General features: G+C 26.3%; 2 protein-coding genes across 2 annotated transcripts in view; both read left to right on the top strand.

Annotated features, from left to right (window-relative positions):
* Positions 1–279: 279 nt before the first annotated feature.
* On the top strand, positions 280–15,835 carry LOC100212947 (iron-sulfur cluster assembly scaffold protein IscU). The gene is made up of 5 exons (XM_065792344.1): positions 280–435; positions 3,516–3,629; positions 6,339–6,449; positions 6,650–6,728; positions 15,586–15,835. Exons 1-5 carry the CDS (start codon positions 361–363, stop codon positions 15,669–15,671), a joined length of 465 nt encoding a protein of 154 aa, XP_065648416.1. The 5' UTR covers positions 280–360; the 3' UTR covers positions 15,672–15,835.
* Positions 15,836–16,832: 997 nt separating this feature from the next.
* LOC100209489 (ubiquitin carboxyl-terminal hydrolase 46) overlaps positions 16,833–27,311 on the top strand; it is a 43,314-nt gene continuing 32,835 nt past the window's right edge. The window contains exons 1-7 of the mRNA XM_065792343.1: positions 16,833–16,902; positions 17,589–17,666; positions 17,897–18,110; positions 18,294–18,374; positions 18,451–18,644; positions 19,827–19,903; positions 23,999–24,082. Coding sequence (XP_065648415.1) covers positions 16,900–16,902; positions 17,589–17,666; positions 17,897–18,110; positions 18,294–18,374; positions 18,451–18,644; positions 19,827–19,903; positions 23,999–24,082 — 731 coding nt within the window. The 5' untranslated portion in view covers positions 16,833–16,899. The remainder of the gene's footprint in view (positions 16,903–17,588; positions 17,667–17,896; positions 18,111–18,293; positions 18,375–18,450; positions 18,645–19,826; positions 19,904–23,998; positions 24,083–27,311) is intronic.

Consider the following 27,311-nt stretch of genomic DNA (forward strand, 5'->3'; position numbering starts at 1 on the left):
AAGGCGTTTAAACTACGCAAAATTTAGGCAAAACCCTAAATAAAGTTAATTTTAGCCCCTACTTTTTAGCCCCCTTCTTCCCTATTAAAACCGCGAGGCAAATATTTTTGTGCGCTTCAAAAAAAAATGAAACGAAGATTACGCACTGTTAGATTTTGCTGCCTTGTTTATTTGCGCATAATTAATTTTGATTTTTTTTTGAATAATATTTTTTAATGTTTTTTTTCTATTGTCAAATTTATATAGCACTAAAAAGCAAATTTTAAAAGTAATATTTTGCTTATTTTTTTGCTTATTATAATGAGATATGCATACTTTGATAATATCTATTTCTATAAATGAAAAGAATTATAATATATAATGCTTGGAACAATCAAATGTATCTATCGACTAGGAGGACAGCCGATATTGTTGAGGAGACTGTATCATAAGAACGTAAGTTTTTCCCTTCAAAACTAGAAAAATACATATTCTAATAACTTTATAAAACAATTAAATTAAAAAAAAAAATTATAAAAGGTGAATAAAATAAAAAGTTCTTTTATTTTTCTTATTTTAATTTGTATTATTTTTACTTTTAAATAATGTTAAATTTTTAAAAGAGCAATATATTTAAATTATTATACACATTTATAGTAAAAAAATTTCATTGTACAGTTTTAACCATCTTTTAATAGCTGTAAAAAGTTTATAGGCTATTTATAGTTTAATTTTATTCAAGTTTTTTTAATGTGAGTTTTATAGAAAATTATGACTGTAGTTTTGTAAATATTAACTTAATTTTAGAATCAATTTAAACATTTTAAAATGAGATTAAATAGTATTTTGTATATTTATACAATAATAGAAGTATTTAGGTGAACACAAAGTTCTTAGTTTAAAATTTAAACTTAGTTAAAATTAGAGTTTTTACTAAAATTGGTTACCTTACTAATATCACACCTCTTCACATAAATGGTTTTTATACAGATCCTGAAAATTATATATCTATTTTCTTTTCAAAGTGCTAAAGATTGCTACTTATATTTATATTGATGTTTTCTCTGCAATGCATATTTTTGATTCTGAGATGTGTTTTGATTGTTGCATTCTTCAAAGGAAATTCTTACAATTTCTTATGATATTTATCTCAGGGATTTCTTTTTCAATATTATAAATAAAAAAAGCATTAAAGAGCTGTAAAGTTATATAATAACATTTAAACAAATAAATAAATACACAAACAAAGAAGAATAGCTTTCTTGACTGCATAACCATCTTTTTATTATAGTATAGATTTTTATTGTTATTGTATATACTAAATATCTGAATAGAACTGAATAAGTGTTTCAAAAATCAACTACTAACATATTAAGGTTTTAACCATGCTTTAGACAGAGATTTTTTTAAAACCAAGATAGTAAAAAAAACAAGAATTTTTTTTTTGATGTAAATAGTTTTTAACATAGCTTAAATTTCTAGTATATATATGTGCTAATAAACAGTGGGTTATCTGTATTTCAATAAGGCCTCATGAGTGATCTTTTTTATATATGGGTCATTCCACGCCAAAAATTTTTCTAATGTTTTATTCTTATAACAAGTAATGTCAGGGAGATTAAAAACACTTGCAATAATAAGATTCAATTCATTAGTTATTATAAATTGTTCATTTAATTAAATCAAAACCTTGGCAGCAAGTTACAAAAGTTGTAAAAACTTTGCCAATCAGTGAGTTGCATTCAGTGAAATTAGAAAGACTCTAACAAATGGTTTGAGATTATCTATGATGCCTCCTATAGAGCCTTTTTTTTCTTTTTTTTTTAGAGAACACACAAAGAGAGAGAGAGAGAGAGAACACACAAAGTTCTTCCAATTTTTATTTTACTTGAAATTTATGGTGTTCTCAAGCACATACCTGAGCCTATTGACAATCAGGCTGAAATAAAAAAAAATAATTTTCTGGAAAACAAGTGTCTTTTTAACAATACAAGAAGTTAATGCAAAAAAGGTATTGTCTGACAATAAGATCCATTATTCTCAGATTATGCGGTAGTGGTGTAGTGGTAAAGCGGTCGCTTCATAAGCGGGAGGTTCCAAGTTCGATCCCCACCACGTCTCTGGTAGTACCGCGCTTAACTTGTTTCTCCGCGCAGCGGCCTTGTTTGTTTCGTGTTTCGGAGTTATAGAGTTGAGAGGTGGTTATAACCAATATTAAGTAGCCTCCTCATCTGTAGTGGCTTTATCGGGCTTGAGGAGGTGAATAACAAAAAAACAAAACAAAACCAAATCTGTTATCTCATAAGTTAGGTTCTAGAGACATTTGGAGAATGTCATAAACAAAAAAATGTTTAATGTTTTATCTATCATACACGGGTCTGATATTATTACCTCTCCCAAGAGTAATTCATTATTTAAATCTATCAAACACACTCTTTATGTCATCCCAAAAAAATAGGTTATATCACTATTAATCATCCAATACACTTACTTATGTTGCTTAAATTATTTTTACATAAACTTCTATACAACTTGTGGTTTAGACAACATGTACAGTCTTACAAATCTTGTGGTGTAATGGTAGAGCACTCGTTTTAAAAGTGAGAAGTTCTAAGTTTTATCCCCACAATGTCCCTGGTCCCTAGAACTAGCTTTAACTTATTTTTCACAAGGCATCCTTGATTGTTGAGGAGTGTATAGGTTTAGCAGCTATTAAAAAAAAAAGTGATTAGCCTCCTTAACTGTAGTGGTTCCTTGACTATAGTGGTCCTGATAGTTGTTGTAACATAGTTAATTTTTCTATGTTGATGAATGGCAAGACTCATACTGAGTCTTTTACTATATGTATTTTTAGATTTTCATTCACTACTCATCAAATTTATATATACAATCCATTGTGAAGTTAGACATCTCCTAAGGTTATCTCCTATTGTGCTTGCCATTTTCTTACTCTTGATTCTATTCTTTACCTCTATAAATCTCTTATTCATTCTTACATGGAATACTGTTGTCATATTTGGACTGATTCTTTTTATAAATTCTTCTTTTTAGGACAAGGTCTTAATATTTTATATAAGTCTTGTTGAATACTACTCATCATTATAAGATTTTATTACAATGAGTATACTACTCATTGTTATAAAATCTTATAATGATGAGTACCCTTTCTCTTTTCTACAAATACTTCTATGGTTGTTATTTGTATCTGCTCCTTCATGCTCTAAAAATCTTGATTCATTTAATTTAATCCAAACTGACAATAAATCATTTTAACTAAGAAAATAGATATCCAAGTATTAAACAAGAAAAGAATAGATTATTTAGTATTCAAAATATTTTTTTAGCATAAATAAGGATTAATAAGCGTACATAATGATTATTTCTAAAAGATAAATTGATTTATAGTATTTATCAAATCAAGATATTTTACAAATCAGTAAAATGGTATTTATAAATAGTTAAAGATATTTTACAAATAATTAAAAAAATATTTGTAAATCACATGTTTAATAAATTGCTTCTACATAAATTTTCAGGTAATTGATCATTATGAAAATCCAAGAAATGTTGGTTCTCTAAACAAAAATGATGCTGATGTTGGTACTGGTCTTGTTGGAGCTCCTGCATGTGGAGATGTTATGAAGTTACAAGTATGCAGTTATAATAACTTTTTTGTAGTTGTGAGTGAAGTATGAAGTGAAATATGGAATAATTAAACTATTTTTTAATTAAAAAAACAAATAAAAACTTGCATAAAAAAACTTACTTAATTTTTGTATATCTTTAGGTATAAATATTTCTTTTTTCCTGGGAAATTAATTTAAAAAAAAATGGTAGCTTGTAGCAAATCACTTCTCAGTCAAAGTTTGCTTCAGATCAACTGTTTTTAGGCATATCTGATTCAGAAAATCAAGAAAACTTGGGAAACAAATCTTATACTTCTAATTAGCACTCCAAATGATGACCGCTTAAATTTCAGTAATTTTTGACATGCTGCAAAAATTTTTATTCGTAGCCATGAAACCAATCATGAAATATGTAGCAAATTCTTAGATAGGAAGTGTACATGAAGTATACAGTGTACATGAATGGCTGGACTGCTAATGTTATTGACCAATTAGAAACCAGGATCAGGTATTAACTAATAAAAATAGAGTTCAAAAAACCAAAGACTTGACCTAATATGCTGTTGCAGACCACTTTGACTAACCCCAACAAAGACCACTCAAAATGAAATTTAACATGTTATGGATCCCAGCCCTCAGCATAGAGCAACACATTTCTTTGAGAGGATCGAACAAGAAACACAAATGGTTTTTACTGAGAGAAAATCAATAATACATCCCAATCTCAGAGTTGTAACTGATTCTTCCAGTCATTTTAAAGAAAAGTTAACTGTGCTAGGGTGACCATTATCTCAATTTGTATGTTGGAGAGTGCAACGCAAAACATCACAATTTAAAATTTTTGTGTTCTCTTAAGTAAAAATTGGGATTATCAACACTCTAAACTAAGCTAATCCTGAAATTATATAATAATTGGTTTAAAAAACCTTGTAAAAGTATAAAGTACATCTTGTTAAAATTATTTTTAGTCAGTTAGACCTACGTCAGCTAAATTAAATTTGTGTGTGTGTGTGTGTGTGTATACATATATATATATATATATATATATATATATATATATATATATATATATATATATATATATATATATATATATATATATATATATATATATATATATATATATATATATATATATATATATATATATATATATATATATATATATATATGAGGGTCAGCCTAACTGGTGACAAAAGTGTTTGAGGTTTTGCCGCCTTCATTTCTATGTTTTATAAAAAACTTTTTTGTTAAAATTATTTTGTCGCTCTGATGCCTGATGTGTAGAAAACATCATATACATAATGAAAATGCTGATTCACTTTTTGATCTAATTAATTGGAGTTTGGACATACACAAACCTTTTCTTACATGTTTATTGTCAAAGGATGAACTTTAAAAATATAATGATACCACAATGTATATACCTTGTTTTCCTGTTCATAGGCAAGCAGTTGAAAGATGTGTCCAAGAAGTCACAAGAGCTTCTCAATTGGTATTTGGAAAAGATAGATGAGATGGGTTCATCAGAGCAACATTAGCACATCGAGAAATCATGCCCATGAACCAATCAAAAAAAGATTTATTTAAATTAATTTATTTAACAAAATAAATTTGTTTAGTTGTTTTCTTTTGCATTGGGATATAATTTATGATCTCAGTAAATAAATTTAACATTAGATATATTTTTCCTCTTTTATGACATTTTTAAGGACCAATAGATTTTTAACTCTTCTGAAATTTCTTAACTTTAGTTTGTGAGTTATTCTAGGATATATATTATTATTTATAGAGCTAATAAGTTTTCGTCTTCTTTTAATATCCTACAGCAAACTTGGTTACTTATACGTTTTTGTATGACCTTATGAAGAGTAGCACCTAAAGTTATGTTGTGTTTTAATGTCTATATTATGTCTAATTGTTTTTTGATGGTTGCATCCCCATAGGCCTAAAAAGAAGGAAAAAAGGTGCCAATTTGACGAGTTTTTAGTAAAACTTACATTTTTCAAATGCCCATGCGAGACAAACTTTTGAAAAAAAAATAATCGTGTATCTTCCAATATCCTGTTAAATAATTAAATTATTACGCACTCTACCATTTTTAACATTTATAAATATTTTTTTCTTTTAAAATCCATAATGGTAGACAACTTTTTATTACATCTACCGTGTTTGTATGGCATTAAGTAAAGTAGCACCATAGGTTATGTTTTATTTTTATGTCTATATTGTCTGATTGTTTTTTGATGATTGCATTTCCATTAGCTTTTTAAAAAAAGGCAGAAAAATACCATTTTGATGAGTTTTTAGTAAAACTTATATTTTTCAAACTCCCTGCACTAGTTAAATTTTTTAGGTTAAAAAAAATTATTCACGTCTCTTCTAATATCCTTATACATAAAATAAATATTGTATGCGCTCCCAATTTCAAAATTTTTAAAGTATGACCCACTCTAATATACACCCTTATAACAACCTTTTTTAATTTCTGTTCTTTTATATATATGAATATTAAAGTAAATACTTTTTTACTCAGAGTATCTTGCCTAATATACTTTAAGAGTAGCTTTGTTATAAATATTAGCAATTTGGGTATTTTCTGTTACTGCGGGTAACTGTAAAATAATATAGTATATCTGTGTGTATGTTTTTTTTAAAAAAAGATGAAAGAATAATTGTTTTCTTAATCATATTTTTGTTAAATACATCTTTATTTCAGTTGAATTGTTTTAGATAAAAGTTGATGAGTCTGGAAAAATTATTGATGCTCGGTTTAAAACATTTGGATGTGGTTCAGCTATAGCATCAAGCTCATTAGCAACAGAATGGATTAAAGGAAAAAATGTATGTTGTTTAATAGTAGTTGATAAAAATTGTGTGTGTACTGCCTGGTATGTTGAAAGCTGAAATTTGACTATTTGAAAGCTGACTAGTTTATATATACACAAAAAAAAGGCGATATATAAGTGAATATAATTAAATTATTGAAATTTTTTATAATTTTCCTGAGATTTGTGTAAAAGTATTTTCTCTTTTTTTTTTAGATTAGCGACGCAGGTAAAATAAAAAACACAGATATAGCAAAAGAACTCTCTCTTCCTCCTGTGAAACTTCATTGTTCAAGTAAGTTTGTGTTGTTTAAAATAAATTTTACTATGTTTTCTAGATATCAAAAAGAAGCTAAAATTAAAAAAGAAAACATAGAGCTTTAGATTTGGTCTTTCTCTAAATTTAAAAAAATTTGAGGAGTTCTGATATAGTAAATTATATTTAGGTTCAGAGATGTCATTTTGCATGCATGATAAAATCTGAAAAATGGGCCATATATATATATATATATATATATATATATATATATATATATATATATATATATATATATATATATACACACACACACACATATACATTTATATATATATATATATATATATATATATATATATATATATATATATATATATATATATATATATATATATATATGTATATATTAAGGTGGTTCTAAAAACAACTTTTTCTGAAAATGACTGCTGGCACCCCCTGAATATGTTGTATATGATTAAAAAAATGCTAGATATCAGAAATTTTTGAATAAAAAATATTTTAAGGGGTTGCTACCGACCCTCGAACATTATATAGGTCCCTAATATTATTAAAAAAAATTTTTTCAAAATTATGTCATGTTGGGTCTCAAATGAAGGGAAATTATATAAAAATTTTAAAAGTATTAATCATTTTATAATTAAATTTTAGTAAACAAAAAGTTACGTTTTTTAACTAAAATGAAAAATAGGGAATTTAACAAGATTTTTTGATTATAATTTTTTCTATCTATGTTTTTTTATATAATGAATAATATTTTAAAAATTTTTATATAATTTCCCTTAATTTGAGACCCAACATGACATAATTTTGAAAAACTTTTTTTTTAATAATATTAGGGACCTATATAATGTTCGAGGGTTGGTAGCAACCCTTAAAATATTTTTTATTCAAAAATTTCTTAAATCTAGCATTTTTTTAATTATATACAACATATTCAGGGGGTGCCAGCAGTCAATTTCAGAAAAAGTTGTTTTTAGAACCACCTTAATATATATATATATATATATATATATATATATATATATATATATATATATATATATATATATATATATATATATATATATATATATATATAGATAGATAGATAGATAGATAGATAGATAGATAGATAGATATAGATAGATATAATTTTTGAAATTTATACAATTTTCTTGTTATACAATAAAATGTATGTAGAATTCAATAAATAAGTCTGCGTATGAAATTTTTGAAAAAATAAGTGTTTGTTTTTTTATTTTAAAATATATTGTTCTATTTTTTGCTGATCTATTGTGAACAGTGTCATCAATTATAATAAATAAAAGTCATTAGAAAAAAAAATTGTTATAGTAAAAACAACCATTGAAAAGATAACATTAAAAAGAGCATAACAAAATACAAAAATAAATTTATAAGTATTGATTTTATGTCATATAATCTAATAAAAAATGGCCCCCAAGCTTTTGTTGTCATGTTATCATTATCATCAATATCAAGACTTTTTTTACCACTTCCTAACTCTTATCGAACTTTAGCTCTGTTTGTATTCTCAAATTTTCTGAACATAATATTCTGGAGCGATTGATATGATTTTGGAATATAACCAGTCAAATGTAATTTGGTATGTTTAGAATGTTCAGTAGCACCCGAACTGGGCCATTTTTTCTTTTACCATATTTCTGGAACCTCAAACATCTTGACTCTGAGAAAAGATAACGCAAGAAAATTTGTTAACTTATTTATTTGGTATATTGACTGTTTAAATGTTTTTTCTGCATCATTTACATTTTTACATATATTTTTCATGTATTAAATTGTTGTTGTTGATATACCAGTGTTTGTTAAGTGTTTGTTGTCAGTGTATTGGTGTATGTGTTTGTTGTTGTTGATGTAATGGTTGTTGTTATGTGTTCGTTGTTGTTGTTGTAATCTTTGTTGTTATGTGTTTTAGGAAACAAAGCGCATATTTTTTCTTTAATTATTTCTGTTATTGTTTTATTATGACTATATTTTTGATATATTCTTATTTTTCTTATTTTTTGTTAATATTTTTATTATTATTATTATTATTATATTGTTCTTGTTTCTAAAATTAATATTTTGTTTGATGTTATTTGATTATACTTTTTTTTGAGTGATACCATCCATATTAATCACTTGGGTTTTTTATTATTATACCATAATTCTTTTTTTAAGTTTTTATTTGTATTGTAAAATAGGCTGAGGAAAAAACTTTTTATTATTGTTAAGTAAAACTAGTGGAAAAAAACATGGCACTGTTTGCAAGGCTTGCTCGATATTATTTTTACTTTACGTCCAAATTAATATAACATTTTATATTAATTTGGGCATAATATTTATTGTAAATATCTATAACAAGATAAAACCATGACACTAATGATTGGGTACATGCAGTTGATAATAAATTTTCGTTGTGACTGTTTAAGAACTATATGACATTAGCTGTTTATTTAGGATGATTCAATAGGCTTTATTCTACCACAAAGTCTAGTGTTTGGTTATTATTAAACTTTTAATAATCAAAATCATTATTTTTAGTGGATGGCCAACCACTGTTTGTTATGTTTAATTGTTAGTAATTTTCTTGTAGATGGCTAGCAACTGTCAATTGGGCTTAATTGTCAGCCATTACCAAGTAGAACTAATAAAAGTTTCATACAATGCAACTAGTACACTGCAAAATTGTCTAGTTTTTTTAAAGAATCATTATTGATTATTATGATAACACCATAATTGGATGGTATTTTCAGACTCATAATTCTCGTCATAACTCAGATTCTGTTGTGTATCTTCATAGTCCAGATCATGACATTAAACTGATCTTATACTTGAGCAGGATCTTTAGCTGTTGTGAAGGCAACTTACCTAGAGAAAGAAAAACTATAATATAAAACCCCAAATTTAGTTTTCGGATATATGATATAAAACCCTCTGGTTTATAAGTGATATCGTCGCTGCAAAACAAGATCTTAAGTCCATTTTTGCTGTTCTGAGAAAAAGGCATTTAAAGTTTTTAATTCCTCACTGCGTTTGATCTTCTTAATTAAACCAAATTGTTTTTAAAATACTTATAGAATATGTTATTATTTTTCATAATGTAACAAATAAAAAATTTAAGTTTATGATAAGCAACAATGCAAATGGACTTAAGATTATCTTAAAACTATTTAAATTATAACAAAATTCTACAAAATATATTGCCGCATCAAAACAAGACCATCTTAAGTCTGTTTTGGCTATTCTGAGAATAAGGCATTTAAAGTTTTAAATTTAATTAGATTTTATTTTTTAATTAAATCTGCATGTGTTCAGTTCTTTATTATATGTAATAATTTTTGCCAAAAAATAGACTTAGGATAGTTTTATTTTGCATCAATGATGTCTCTTAATTATTTTTTTTAGGATATAAGATATTTGAGTTTTACTCATAGTTGCAAAAGTTGAATTAGTTTTGGTTCCATACTTTGTGAGATGACTTTGTGCACCTAAAGAGTAATTTAAACAAAAGAAGTCAATTTTGTTAAAAATGGACTTTAGATAATTTTGCTTTGCAGCAACAATATAAAGCCTCATAGTTTATATCTGATATAAAATCTGATATAAAACCCCCTGGTATAAAACCTCCTGGTTTGTATCTGATATAAATATGTGATATAAAACCATCTAGATAAAACTAGGAAATGTGTATATAAAACCCCTAATTTCATTGTCAGGTAATGATAGGAGAAGCTTGCAAACCTTGAATGTTCTCTTGTTTTAATTCTCCTAATGGTATTATCACAGTAAAAATAGTCTTGATCTGCAAAACAGGTTAGCATTAGGAAGAGCATCGTGTCAAAATTAAAATAAAAATTTACATTAACTCTTTTATAATTTAATTTATAAATAAGAAAAGGACATGGCAACTTGAAAAACCACAAATGTGTAGAAAAAAAGGTAGCAAACTTTAAAAATACATTGTTTTAATTTATTGTTATAGTAGCATTTCATAAAAAGATTTTTAGCTTTAAATGTCCAGTTAACATTTTTTTAATATTAAAAAAAAATTATTTTATTATTTAAAAGAAATTCAATGATAAATTTTTATGGACATTGTTAAATTTCCTTTTAAATTCTAGTTGACAAAGTGATAAAAGAGTGAAAATTACAGAAAAAAATAAGTTTAAAAAATCAAATGTCGCAATCTCATTATTCGATTGTATCAGATCAATATTATAATTAATAAGTAAGAAAACAGATTTATTTTCAGCAGATATTTTTTGAAGTAGGACAAACATGATATTAAAATATTAATATCCATGCAAAGGTATCTATAAATATAACCAACAATAAAATCAGACTTTTTAGAAAAAATAATTTCAACTAATGTGGATTCAAAACAATTAGATATGTAAATTATTAAATTATATCTTCGCTTGTATATTAGTTTTTTGAATAAATGTAATAATGTACCACCACAAGAGGAATCCGTTGGTGAGTGCTCAATGTTGTAAATTATCAATGAGAATCGGATGAGTTGAGGATGAATAGCGGAAAAATCAAAATTAATTAATGATATTATTATGTTTAAATCCTCAAAGCGTTTTGTAACGATGATATGTTTAGATAAAAAAGAGAGAGAGTTTATTTTATTAAAGTTAAGTGTACATAATTCGCTTATATCATAATATTTACAAACTATGTCTAATGAAAAAGAAATTTTTTCATCAGAATTTCAAACATAAGATAAAACATAATTATTAATTTGATTAAAGACTTGATTATAGTAAACTGTACTCAGTATTATTAAGCCTGTCACATTTTGTATGAGTCCAAAATAAACAAACAATACATTGAGTTGACTGGCAACTTTAGCTAATTTTTTTTTTACACAAATGGCAGTTTAAAGCCATAGTGGAACTGCAATCTTAGAGAGAATGTAATTAGAATGTATTTTTAAATGTTAAAAAAAATACATTCTTTTAAAATAGTAAATATTAAAAGTCTTCAAATGGCAAATAAGATAAGCTTATACATAATGATATAAACAAATATTGCAATTTTTACCCAGCAAAATATGACCAAATGCAGTTTTTATCCTGCAAAATGTGAAACAAATTGGCATTTGAAAATAAGGTTTATTCCTACTTAAACACTACCACTATGAATTGTTATTAAAACTTTGGCATATGAATTTGCCGATTGGTCACACACGAGCAGTAAACACCTAAGAGAAAAATGAAGTACACTTAAATAAAAGATAATATTTTTTCGAACAAAACATGTTTAGTTGGTTGTCAAGACAAAAATAAATATTAATAGAAGAGTGTTTAAAGTTATACTAATAGAAAGATAAAAATAAGGCAGTGCACCCAAACATTACTTACAATTATAATAAATATACTTTTTTATAAACAGTTAAAATGAACAATGGTATGCAACAAATATTGTTCACCAAAAGAAAACATACAAAATAAAATATGGACTAAAAAACATGCATACAATAATACAGGGTTGTTTTGATTTAAATCAGTTGATTTTAATTATTTTTGATTTTAATTATTTTTAACGATTATTTATTGATTAATCAAATTATAGTAAATTGCACTAGCTAAATATAACTACTGCATAAACTAATATTAGTTATAATAGTAAGATAATACATTATAAAATATATATATTAGTCATATAAATCATTAAATTTTTAAATTTATTGTAAGATTTTTATTCATATAAGTAAATTTTTTTTTCATGTTTTAACTTATTGACTAATTACATTAATTTCTGTTTTTGTTACTATTTATATAATAAATATAAATATATTCCTTTTGATATAAGAGTATATTCAAATTTTTTAAAATTACAGTATTCATTTGTAATTGGTTATTATTTTTTAGTTGTAAAATATAATTAATATAACTAGAAACAAAAATGTCTGGTGCCGGTAAAAAAGGAGATGCAGTTTGGACATGGTTTGAAGAAATACCTGGAAAGTTTGGGAAAAAGGGTAATAAAGCTAAATGAAAAAGCTGCAGTGTACAAATGCAAGGTTTGGTTGCTCGAATGAAAAACCACAAAAGTGCTGGTAAATGTTATTTTCTGAAAGATGTTAAAGATGACAGAAACTTTATTATTTGTCAAGAAACCTTAGAAAATATCAACCAGACAACTGAAGAACCACACACTAGTCAATGTTCTGTTAAGAAAACTGAGCCTAGTCAATCTGCTGTAGATAAAACAAGTTTTTTGTGTTAAAATAAAAAGGCAGTGACAAGACTAAGAAGTGGCAAGACAGTGACAACTCAATTGGATTCATACCTTATTAAAACCACTAAATCTGAAAAAGAAGCTATTGATAAGCAGATAGCAAGAATGATTTATGCTACTAACTTGTCTTTCAGAATGGTTGACCATCCAGAGTTTATTAAGATGATCCATTTTTTATACACAGGATATAACCCTCCTAATAGAATCAATATTGTTAGAAAACTACTAGATACTGTTCACAAGAACAGTTTAACTAGCTGTTCAGGTTTGCTACATGATCAGTCTGTAACCATGAGTATTGATGGGTGAAGCAATGTTCATAATGAACCAATAGTTTGTGCAAAAGTAACAACAATGAATTCAGATATCTATCTTACAGATACAATTGATTCCTCTGGCCATTCACATACTTCTGACTATTTGGTTGACATTGCTGTTAATTCTATCAACAAATACAAAAAAACAATTTGGTAGTAAAGTTTTCAGTGTAGTAACTGATAACACAGCAAATATGTTGAAAATTAGACAACAATTGGAAACTCGAGATAATGTTAATGTTATTACATATGGATGTTCTGCTCTCAATTTCTTATTAATTATTATTTATTAAAATTCAATCTATTGGCCCAAGATTTGACAATTTCAAACATCAAGGAGCAGATTGTTTAAGTTGTTAAGTATTTTAGAAACAACCATTTTGCTGCTGCTACATACAAAGCAAAAGAGGGGATATGACTTATAATGCCCCAAGATGTCAGATGGAACACATTGGCTGATTTTCTTGAATCCTATCTAAAATACTGGCCGATTCTGTTAACAATTTGTGAAGAAAACAGAACAATAATTGATAAGAATATTACAAATATTATAAATAACCTTAGTGTAAAGCAAAGTGCAGAAGAACTATTACAAATGCTTAAACCAACAGCAGGATAGTAGTACTATTGGTGACAGTGTATTAATATGGAAAAATCTTCAGAGGAAATTAAGTCCTAAGCTTAGCCAAGATGAATTTATCCAAAAGAATACAAAAGGCAATTACCCAGCTCATTTCTTGGTTAATATTGTTAATCCTAAATACAGAGGTGAAGAATTAACTGATAAAGAAATAGAGATTGGAATGGACTTTGCAGCTTCAAAGAATCCAGATTTTCTTCCACTTTTGGTTGACTTTAAAGCAGAAGCAGCACCATTTTAAAAGTTTATGTTCCACGATAACATTGTTCAAACTAAGCCATGTGATTGATGGAAATATCATAATGATCGTGTGAATCAGAAATTACTGAAAGTTGTTGAACAGTTACTTACTGCTGTTGCTTCATCTGCAGGAGTTGAAAGAATATTTTCATCATTTGGTCTTGCGCATTCAAACATTAGAAATAGACTCGGAATTGAGAAAGCAGGCAAATTGGTTTTCCTATTCAAACTATTTAATCAAAAAGCATAAGAATCAATGAGTTTAATTGATTGAATCTTTGAAAATTTGTAAATAATCGACATTAAGAACAAATTTGCAAGAAGGCAGTTATCTAATAACCTCATAAACCACACACAATAGTTTTTATTAGATATTTTAGTTTATAAATTTAGTTTTACTAGTCTGATATCTGTTCATAGCTAGTAATTTTTAATAGGGTAAAAGTTGAAGGTTATTTTAAATAAAATGAAATGACAAGTTTAAAAAACATTACTTTAAAAAAAATTGTTCTTTTAAAATTTACTGTTAAAGTTATTGGCTAAATTTTCAAAAGGTTTAAATATTTAAAAAAAGTTTTAAATTAACTTAACCAAACCATAAAATCAAGTTACTAAGGTGTAAAATCTTAGTAACTTGAACTGCGAAGCGCAATGGCTTTCTAGTTACTAAATTTTTAAACCAGTTGCTAAAAACTTCACAAATGGTTCCAGAAATTTTTTTTTTGATTATTTTTTTATCTTTGTTTTTAGTTATTTTTCTTGTTGCTATATTGAACTTTTTTTTTTAACATATTGCAGCGCTGTATTTTTTTGATATTGTTATATATACAGGCCTTGGTGGGAGTAAATGAGCACAAAAGCGCAGAAAAGCTCTCCTAAAACGAACATGGCGAGCCATGCGAGCTGCTCCTCTCAACTGCTTTTTACGAGAGCTGTTTATTTATATGAAAATTGCTTATTAAATACAAAATTTGGTTTTATACTTGTTACAAGCATATGTTTGTCATGTTAATGTCACAATAATATAAACATAGCAAGCGTCATTTATTGTGACATGAAAAATTCTTTAGGCATAAATTTTTTTTTGTGCAAAAACTGTGCCTGTTTATTATCCAATTAAATAAATTTTTTTGACTTTGCATTTTTTATTTTAGTTACAATGATAGTTTTTCTTTTAAGAGAAAAAAAAAAACTTTTGCGAGAGCTGTAAATTGCTCCTGTAAAACGTTTTTAGGGGAGTGTGCGCAAGATCGAGAGCTAAAGTTCTCCCTTCGGCCGAGGCCTGTATATATTTATATATATATATATATATATATATATATATATATATATATATATATATATATATATATATATATATATATATATATATATATATACATATTTGTATATATTGCAGTGCCGTATTTTTTTTGTTATTATTCAGTGTTGGCTGAAGATGCTATTCAAGCAGCTTTAAAAGATTATCACTCGAAACATAACAAGCGTGAAAAAACTCCTGCCGATCAATGAAAAAGATTTCATTTTTGATTCTTTGTATTTTAAAAGTTTCATGCAAACCTTATTTGACAATTATTGTAAAATATATTTGTAATTTTTAGGACATAAGCTTATCAGCTTTTTATGTAACATTATCTTGAAAAGATGTTATAATATAATAAGTTTTTAGTTTTTAATGAAGTTTTTTATTTTTAAGTTTCAAGTTTTTTATCGTAGTTTTCAGGGCAACCTTCTGCCAGGTGCACTTTTTCTACCTGACCAGCTGCTAGGCAACATTAGCATTTAGTTCTTCTAATACCTCACAGTCCTATAAACATAACTTTAATCTATTAATTGCAGAATTTGACTTTTTCTATTTTTAACAAACTTTACTACTGTTATAGTTTATTTTGAAGATAAACTTTCAAACAAAACTTTCAGTATGAGTAAGTCTTTAACCTCCACTATTTCTTCGGGATGCCGTTTTTTTTTCTATGTTAATTTACCTTCCTAAGGCTGAGAAGGCCGTTACAGTCAAAGAGGTTGTTGAAATTGTGATTACAACCCTCTCTCAGTTCTATAATACCGAAACATAAAGCTTGACGATCAAGGTCGCTGCATGGAGAAACAAGCTTAGCGATGTACTACCTAGACATGGTGGGGATAGAACTTGAAACTTCTTGCTTATAAAGCGAGCGCTCTACCACTATATCACTACCGCATTTTACCTCGAGTATTTTTTGAAATTTCCTTCAGCTTCATTATTTTATTGAGTGTTTTATGTGTTTAAGGATCTAATCCCCTGAAAAAAGTTATTTTTTTCCCTGTCTCAAGAGTAAGAAAAAGTATTTTTTTTCAAACCGTAAAAAAAAGAAGAGATAAATATGAATTGCATATTTTTTTTCAAAATGTTTAGCAGTTTGTGAAAGCAGTTTGTAAGTTTCAGATCCAACAAATACATCATTTGGTATTTTTTACATTCAACAAAGATCCTCAACTTTGTTAAAAAAAGTTTTGTTGAATGTTCCTAATAATTTTTGTAAATATACCCGGAGGTTCAATAATTGCATGTGACAGAAGGTTAATATTTTTTATGTTGCAAAATCTTGATTGTTTAAAATTTAAATTATTTGGTGCTATTAAATTTTTTAAAGATTTTTATTTAAACTGTTTATTTTTGTTTCTATCTATTAACTGTTTATTAGATTTTTTCTGAAAAAATAAAAATAAAATAAATGCATCCAGTTTAGAAATTAAAGCAATGGTAAGTTATTTTTGGTGTTTCTTATAATAAATGTTGATTGTATATTGCGTATAGGAAAACTTACCATTTTATTTTGGATACACATGTACATTATAAAAGCAAAAGATAAGTGTCCAAAATACTGTTTATATATTTTATGTGTATATATATATATATATATATATATATATATATATATATATATATATATATATATATATATATATATATATGTATATATGTATATTAATCCATTTTACTTCCAACAAGGCTGCAAAACAATCACTATTGAGTTTTGAGTTACTAGAAAGCAAAGAATAGTGTAAAGAGCAAGCTTAACCAAAAACTGAAAAGTTGTAAGTTGTATGAGTCAGGAAAACATGAAAATGAGAAAGAGTTCCAAAGGGTTTAAGTGAGGGGAAAGAAAATTGCAGATGTTAACTTTGCAATGGATTGTATACATGGTTTCCATAAATATTATTAAATGATAAATAAAAGAAGACATAGAGAAAATCACTCAATGAGAATGTTGCCATTAATTAACATAAGAATGTCAACAGAATTGTGTTTTTAGTAAATAACTGAGTTTTATTGGAGTTAAAATTCTTTAGAATGTGTGTGGAGTTAAAAGCTTTTTGAATGTGTGTGTATCCAATCAATTTTATCAATAAAATCAATTTATTAAACTGACGATGTGTTTTTTATAGGGAGCAAATGCATCCTCTTTAGAAAAAGACATTGGGTCAGAATTTCCAATTAATGAGCATTTTTTTGGACTAGTTAATGTGAGTTATTTTAAACCAAATATAGGGAAAGTATTTTTTAACATTTAAATTTGTAAAAATGTGTGAATTGATATTTTTACTTTTTTGTTATTTTACAATTTTTTACAGAATTTGTATGTTGTTTAAAGTTTGTATGTTTGGTTTAAAGTTTTTTATAGAATTTGTATATTTTTATAATTTGTGTGTTTAGTGTATAGTTTTACAGAAAGTTTTTACATTTATTTTTATAGTTTGGAAACACTTGTTATTGCAACTCTGTATTGCAAGCATTGTATTTTTGTCGACCATTTCGTGAGAAAGTTCTCTCCTACAAGCCCCTAAATAAACGTAAAGAGAACCTTTTAACATGTTTGTCAGACCTTTTTAATAGCATAGCTACACAAAAGAGAAAAACAGGAGTTATTGCTCCAAAACGATTTGTGGCACGTCTTAGGAAGGAAAATGGTATGTTTTTTTTTAGTATTTCAACTCACAGTTTTTGTATTTAAAATGCTTTCAATGCATTTAAAATGCTTGCAATTTGTTTAAAATGTTTGCAATAAAATATAAGATTGTATTATGCAGGATAGATATATAAAATTATTGCATATAAAATTATTGCAAAATAATTTTTAATTTTTTTTAAAGAACTGTTTGACAACTATATGCAGCAAGATGCCCACGAGTTTCTTAATTATCTACTGAACACTATTGCTGATCTTTTGCAAGGTAAGGGTTTGATTCTGTATGAATCATCTTGTCAAATTTGTGCTTATTAAATTAATTAAATTTCATAATTAAACAGGTGAAAAGCTAAAGGAGAAAGAAAAAGACAAACTTGGTAGCTTAAGCAGTGTTAGTAGCAAAGCAAGTGGTAATTCAGGGTATTCCACAACCACGAGTCAGTTTACTTTAAAAGAACCTCCTGAACCTACCTGGGTGCATGATTTATTTGAAGGTACACTTACAAACGAAACACGGTGTCTTTGTTGTGAGACAGTAAGAAAATTTTTTTCTTTTTTTAATTTCTTTTTATTGGATTTAAGTTTTTAAATTAACTTAAATTGATTTTTTTTTTTTTTTACTTAGCAACAAGTATAATGTTTTCCACTTAACTACAAATATTTATAGTATTTTATACTGATTAACACACTTATGGAGATAATACACTTTCAGTTTCAAGCAAGTATTTATCTATATCATCATCGACATGGCAGTACCACCTAACTGAGTTTTCTTAAATTTACAGGAGAGGAAAAAAAAAATTTCGAAAAAGTTTACCACTCAGTTGAGTGTTTATGCATTTTGTGCTACACAAAGCAATCTTTTGAGAAAACAAGGAAACTAAGTTAACAATCTCATGCACGCAAAAAACTAAATCCAGTACTAAAAACTCAATATAAACAAAATGTCAGTTAATTGGTGTAATAATAATAAAATGGTGTTACCATTTTATTTATATAGTTTCATATCAATGATGATATGAAACTATATAAATATTATGATATATATATTTTAAGTGATAGCAGAATAAAATCAGCATTTTGAAAAACTTTTTACAAAAATATATGCTTATTCAAACTCTGGGCCTATTATGTAGTGAACTCTCTCCTCCCCCTACTTCATTTACAGTAACCAACCTTTATGCTATCATGAGTCAACTTTATTTTGCTGTAATTGTTGTCTCTCTCATTTTATGTGTGTGTATACACACACACGCACACACACACGCACACACACACATATAACTATGAATCCGCATTTAGATAAGCACTCTAGCATCACACAAAAATAACCTGCTGCTGGGGGCTTCAGTACATACATTGACTATTTTGTAGTCTACTGCTGCAAGAGAGTGCGGCTACATTGACAAAAGGTTTGGCATGAGGCAGCAATCTTTTCTTTCATTATTCTTTGTTTTTTTCTTTTTCTGAAAACGCTGTATAAGTTAATGTAACAAAAATAGGGTAACAATTTTTTACATAAATACACTATAGTAGATATATATGTGTATATATATATATATATATATATATATATATATATATATATATATATATATATATATATATATATATATATATATATATATATATAATATATATATATATAATATATTTATATACATATATATGTGTGTGTGTGTGTGTGTGTATATATATATTCCTTTTTTTTTTATAGTTAAGTAGCAAAGATGAATCATTTTTGGATATCTCAGTAGATGTTGAGCAGAATACATCAATTAGTTATTGTTTGAAGTATATAGTTTTTAATATTACATGCTTTTATTGTATTTTAAGTACAGTACTTTTTATTTTGAAGTAATTGTGTTTTGAAAAATATGCACTTAAGTTCTGTTTATGTGTTCATTATTTAGAAATAGTAAATACATAAACAGAACTTATATAAAAATATGCATTTAAGCTCTGTTTATATATTTATTGTTTAGAAAATAATTAATTTCAATAGTATGGAAATATTTTGTTTTTTTACATTTTCAAAATAGTTCTGGCAATACTTAAAAAAGCCTTTTTCTTGAAGGTTATAGACAAGTATTAAAGTTTAGCATGAGAAATTTTAAGGTCACATATTTTGAAACTCGCTTTAGATTTATTTTTCACTATTGAAAATAAATCTAAAGCAAGTTTTTTCATTTATTTTTACACTGCTTTTTTCATTTATTTTGACCATGAATCATAAGTAACCATAGCACAGTCATAGCAACTAATTTTGAAAGCAGTTCTAGCTTTGAGAACCATTGATTTTTTCTACTTTTGAAATCTGTTTATATAATTTCTGATTATCTAAGGTAACAAGAAAGCTGCTTCAAAAAGTATTGCAGCATAAATGAGATATTATAATAGGCCACATTTTATTGAAAAGTTAAATAACAATCCTGGAGTTAACAACTTTAATTTTAAAGAATTTAAATTATTGTAATTGTGAATCATTTTTTTAAATAAATGGGATAATAAAATTTACATTTTAAAAAACTCCTGTCCGATTGGATTGTCTATTATGGTAGTAATTTCAGAAGCTTATTTACAACATATTTAGTTTAAAGCATATTACAGAAGCTTATTTACAACATATTAAGTTTAAAGCATATTACAGAAGCTTATTTACAACATATTAAGTTTAAAGCATATTACAGAAGCTTATTTACAACATATTAAGTTTAAAGCATATTACAGAAGCTTATTTACAACATATTAAGTTTAAAGCATATTACAGAAGCTTATTTACAACATATTAAGTTTAAAGCATATTACAGAAGCTTATTTACAACATATTAAGTTTAAAGCATATTACAGAAGCTTATTTACAACATATTAAGTTTAAAGCATATTACAGAAGCTTATTTACAATATATTTAGTTTAAAGCATATTACAGAAGCTTATTTACAACATATTAAGTTTAAAGCATTTCAGTAAGCATAGTTGAATTGTTTGAATTGGTTATAAATTGGTTATAAATTAAATTGAAAAGTTACAGGTGCAACATAAATGTTGTACCTACAACTTTTTAATAATATGTTAATGACAGCCATGTAGGTTTTTCGAATTTAGTTATAGCAGAACTTTTTCTGAAACTTTTAAATTCCCAAGTCAAGGCAATTCAATTCATATGTGAAAAGCAAAATAGTTAGCTTCAATTTTATTTCTTAGATAACTGCATTACAATTTCAACTGCATTTCAATATCAAAAACAAATCATTTCACTCTCAATCATTCTATATAATGCAATATTTTGGACCCAATACTCTTCATAAATTATATAAATGACTTAACTGACAATTTAAAATGTGTCTGTGAACTATGATTCTTAGATGATGAATGAGTAAAGTGTATAAAGTATTTTTAATGATACTACTGACTTTCAAACTGATTTAAATGAAATCACTGAATGGACAAAAGTTTACTCACTGAAGCTCAACCTAGAAAAATTTAAAATTATGTATATGGAAAGAAACAACCCACACACAAGCTATTCACTTTAAGATACAATTAACTATTTAAAATATGATTTGGGAAAATCAGATGTAGAAAAAGATCTTGGTATATCTGTTCCACGTAGTAAATGACGCGGGTTGAAATTTGACCAAGGCCAAGTCTGGGTTTGATAAAAAACAACCATGGCTAGGTTTGTGACCGGGGCTGCATAAACATTGATACATCCTACTTTATTTTTTTAATTCTAAATTTATGTAATGTTTTATATACATATTCATTTATATTTGTATATAAACACCATTATGATCAACCTGATGATGATGATGATCTCATCATTATCACCATCATCATCAAGTTTTAATCCCCTTTTATGCTGTTTCTCTAATATAAACAAATCTCAAGCGTTTTCTTTCCTTAACTAAAGCTTGTTTATAACATATGTAATACACTCTCTTCAAGTTTCTTTACTTCTACCTCTACCATTTTCTCCTGAAGCTGCTACCTTTCTACATGCTGATACCCAAACCACTTTAATCTTCTCTGACAAACATTGATAGATACAATGTTTTTTCTAATCTCTGTCTAAGATTATGGCTCCTTTTCTTGTCTTGTCAGAGTCACACCACACATCTATCTCATCATCTTCTCTTTCCGCAAACACTACACCATATAAGTACTAAAGTTTATATAAGTATTTAAAGATATTTTATGCTAGCATGTAAATAAATAGCACACATATCTTTGTATCCATATATATACATATTATGTATGCATAAATATGCCTTATTCCTAACCTCCTGGATCCAAGCAAGTATTTAAGCTTTTATTTGTTTTTATTAATCTTCTTGTCTTTTTTAAGTCAAGCTTTCAACTCCATTTTTTTCACCTTCTTGTGCAGTTGCTATATTAAACCATATTCATTTTTTTCATCATTTTTACAAAAACATCTCTTTTGAGAGCAAATGTCTTTTTATTATAGGAGTCAATGAAAAAAAGTCCTGTCTAATGTTAAGCTGAATTATCTCAAATGTTAGGTTCTAGAGACTTGAAAAATCTTTAACAGTGTCATTAATTAAAGTAAGTCTAACGCTATCTTTAATTCATGGGTGCTATCTTATTACTTCTCCCCAAAATAAAGCAGAGTTATTTGCAAAGAACTTTTCCTCTAATTGAATCTAATGACCATATTTTTCCTGCCATTTCAGTTAAACAGATTAACCCATTGTTAAACATCCAAAACTTTAGCCTCTAATGCTAAAGTCAACTATCTATTAAACACTTCTATTGCTTGTGGCTCACACAATATTTCCAGAATAGTCTTACAAAAGTGTTGATTTAAATCACATCGATTTAAATCAAGATTTAAATCAAAAGATTTTTTTGGATGATTAATGGTTTAAATCAAGTTTTTCTTTTATATTTGATTTTTAAATAATAAAAATTTATTTAAAAACTATTTTTGTCATATTTCAAAACAAAACTAATTAAATATAGCAGAACTGTGTATTTATAGAATTAATGGCTCAAAGTATACAATAAAAATAAATAAAACAGGTAATGCTACAGTGCACAAAACAAATCGATAAACATAATTATCAATTAAAACTAAAAAATGTTTCTTCTGTGTGCAGCATTAAAGTTAATCATCAACATCAAATTGAATAATTTTCTGCTGAATAATTTCCTTGAAGAGAAACACAAGCTTGGCAGCTACCCAATCTATTTCTCAGTTTTGAATGTACCAAGTCGTAAGAGGAGAACACATGTTCAACTCCTGCAGATGAAGCTACCGCAGTCATCAATTGCAAAATTGTATTTAATGTTTTACTTTCAATGTTATCACAGTGCAATCTCCACTGAAGGACTGCTTCTAGAGCTATATTTATTTGTTGCCCTTTAAAATATTGTATAATATATTTTTATTTTATTTGCAAAGGCTTAAAAATTTAGTTCTCTAAAAACATATTTTTTATTTTCTTATTATGAAAAACTAAATATTTTTCCTTAAAATTGTGTGTGTGTGTGTGTGTGTGTGTGTGTGTGTGTGTGTGTGTGTGTGTGTGTGTGTGTGTGTGTATATGTATAAAAATATGTGTATATATATGTATGTATATATGTGTGTCTAAATATATATATATATATATATATATATATATATATATATATATATATATATATATATATATATATATATACATATATATATACATATATATACATACATATATATACATTCATATATATATACATATATATACATACATATATATATACATACATGTATATACATATATATACATACACATATATATATATATATATATATATATATATATATATATATATATATATATATATATATATATATATATATATATATATATATATTTAATTTTTAGGAATTTTTCTTTCACTGAAACTCTGTGCAGTGAGCAAAAATATTTTTGTGAAGTGTGTGGTAGTAAACAAGAAGCTCAAAAAAGGTTTGCAGTTACAATTGGATAATATTTTGAATTTTATCTTTGAAGCAAGTTCTTTTGTTTTGAATAGTTAACTTTTCAGTAGTTTATTTACTTTAAATTTTTTTAACTTTTACATAAATGAAATAATGAAATCTGTATTTTAACTGTAATAAATGTTTTTTATACAAAGATTGTACCTGCCTAAGCCCTTAGTTTGAAAATTCATATTTAATTAATGTAACAAAAATATGGTATCAATTTGCTACATAAATATGCTATAGTAGATCTATAGAGCTAGCGTATGTATAATAGATGATGCACAAGAGACGCTGCTTTAAAGAGCTAGTTTCTCTTGTACCATCTACTAAAATTCATTCTCGTGTTACTCATCATTCAATTAAGTCTCATCCTTTTTCTGCGACTATTCTTAAGTGTTCTGAAAATTCTTATTCATCTAATTTTTTTCCTCAAACATCAATTCTTAGGAATTCGCTTCCTTTATCTTGCTTTCCTGATTCATATAATTTATATAGTTCTAATTAGTAACCTAGCTTTAAATGATTTTAATTTATAAGTAATATGTTCATTTACAATTTATTTAAAGTATTGTAGCGTTATTTTAATTCATTGTCGATAATGGCTGGGCCAATTTTTACTAACCCTGTCTACTTTGTTGTACAGTATTATAATTTTTGATGCGCGTGCAGAACTTATTGTGCTTTCAGATGGGACAAAAAAACGTACCACATGGCCTTATTGAACTGGCCTGAAAGAAAAAAAGCCTATTTTACGTAACTATATCACTAAGTAAAAATTTCATCCACCATTTTTAATTCTCGATTTAAAGAGTGAAAAATTTTCTGTTGCGAAAAGTAAGAAGTTATGTTGGCTCAATAAGGTACATAATTATTAGGAAACTTTATAACATTAAAATGTATATATTTTATTTGTAAAAATGTTGTTAACATTATACATTTGTTAATATTGCAATTTTACTGCAAATGTTAACAGTGGTAATATTGCAATATTAACAGTGTTAATATTGGTTTCTTACACTGGATATGTAGATAAAAAATTTACCAAGTAGTTATTAGGAGTATAAATTAATAGGAACATGGCAAAAACATGATATTTAAAATAATGTAACAGAAGTTACTTGTATAAATGTTTATCTGACATAAGCATTTAAAGAGATAAAGTTACAAGACTTTTTATTCGAGAAAGTCATTTTTTCAATATTAAGGGCTAAAAACTGTTTTTACTTTTTCTTGTTCTATTCTCAATTGCTGAAGTATAATTTTTCGAAATAACTTATGTATTATATTTTGTGGCATAATAAATCAGCCATCTGGTTCATCTAGTTCATTGATCTAATTTGCCAATTAGATCAATGTTGAACCAGAGCCTATTTCAACCATGGTGATAAGCATCTAACACAAGTTTTAAAGAATATTTTATTCGTAAAAAAATTAATCATAAGTGTAACTAGATTTTCATGTAAAGATTAGAATTAGTTAATATTATTATTAGTTTGATACAACAAAGGTACAAACATCTAAAATAACAGAAGATATAAAGAAATTTTTTTTTTCAATTGCAAAAACTGTACCACTGGTGGTACTGTTGAATTTCATAATACAGCTTTAATACTTCCAAAAAAGAACTAATTAAAAAATTATACAAAATTTAGAATATTTCACAATGTTGGACATTTACTATTACCATAGAAACAGAAGAATCGGAATATTTTAATGAGATTTTTTACAATGTTTTTTTTGGGGGTTAAAGCTCAAGACTAAGAATTAAATTATATACACATTTAAGTACTGTTATGTATGCTAACAAACAGATGTTAAGTTTTTACTTTTAATTACATTAAATTGTTAAAGCATCTTTGACAATATAAATAATCTTGTGAAATTTACTATTATTTATGACTGACATTATTGTGAAATTTACTATTCTTTATGACTGACATGTTGTATTTAAGAATTAAAGTATGTGTTGTATTTTTAAAAAATCTTTAAAAAAATAAATGTTTAAAATTTTTTTTATGCATATGAATTAATCTAAAAGTTCTTTTAATGTTGTAAAAGTATCTTTTTTGTTGTTGTTGACTCTTCTGCCATTCTCGAAAAACTTTATGCGAACCTATAAGAGAATTCAATGTATATGTAATGTTACATTCTTTATCATTTTATCGGTTGTTAATTTAAGAATAAGAGCCCTTCTCGACTAAACTACTGTTGATAAAATTGGCTTTTAATTCGCGCCAAAGTCATATTTTAGTTACAATATAGTTTAAAGTTATCTTATTACAATAGTTTAGGATCATTAATATGAAATTAATGTGAACAAAATTGACAGTATATTGGCTAAACGTTGCTCATCATTGAGCCTTCAAGAAAAACTAGAAATCAAAAATCTCGGAGCATACCAACCAAAAAATGTATAACTTAATAAGTTGATATTAAGTTGATAGTAAAAAAAAATTTTATGTAGCATGGTTTGAAAAAAAATCTTGGTTAAATGTAAGTGATGAAAAAAATTTTGTTGTTTTGTTTTTATTGTATTTTGTTTGGTAGCAAGAGCTTGCAGACATAATATGGCTGTAAAGATATGAAACATCTTCTGAGCGAATGCAAACACATGAAGCTAGTAAAACACATATAAGTATATCGTTGCAGTTTCAAATGCTCAGAAAAATAAGCATTTTAACAACAATTGATGCTGGCTACAGTCTTAGCATAAAAAAACTTAATGAATTAGTTGACATAAAAAGACATACATTATCAAGGATAATAGATTGTGTAAAGTTTTATGGTGTACACAAATTGTCCTTAAGAGGACATGATGAAACTATTTTTAGATATGGTTTCATACACAGCTACATTAGATAGCGTGTTTAACAATCATCTTTAAAATTCAAAAATAACAAAAAATCCTTTGAAAATAAACCAAATTGACATTTTAAACTATATGTAGAAAGTATACATAGAAGAAATTAAACATGAGATTGATAAAGCAAGGTTTGTTTCCTTGCAAGCAGATGAAACAACTGATGTATCTTGTTGTTCACAGTTTGTCATTATTTTGCGTTGTCTAAAAAGTTATCAACCAGTTGAAAGATTTATAGCATTTATTGATTTTTATGATAGAAGTCTATGGATCTTACAAACATAATAAAATAAGAATTAAATTATTTTGGTTTCAAAGAAAAATTTATTGCACAGCTTTATGATGGATTTTA

This window comes from Hydra vulgaris, chromosome 03 (assembly GCF_038396675.1).
Source record: "Hydra vulgaris chromosome 03, alternate assembly HydraT2T_AEP".
NCBI lineage: Eukaryota > Metazoa > Cnidaria > Hydrozoa > Anthoathecata > Hydridae > Hydra > Hydra vulgaris.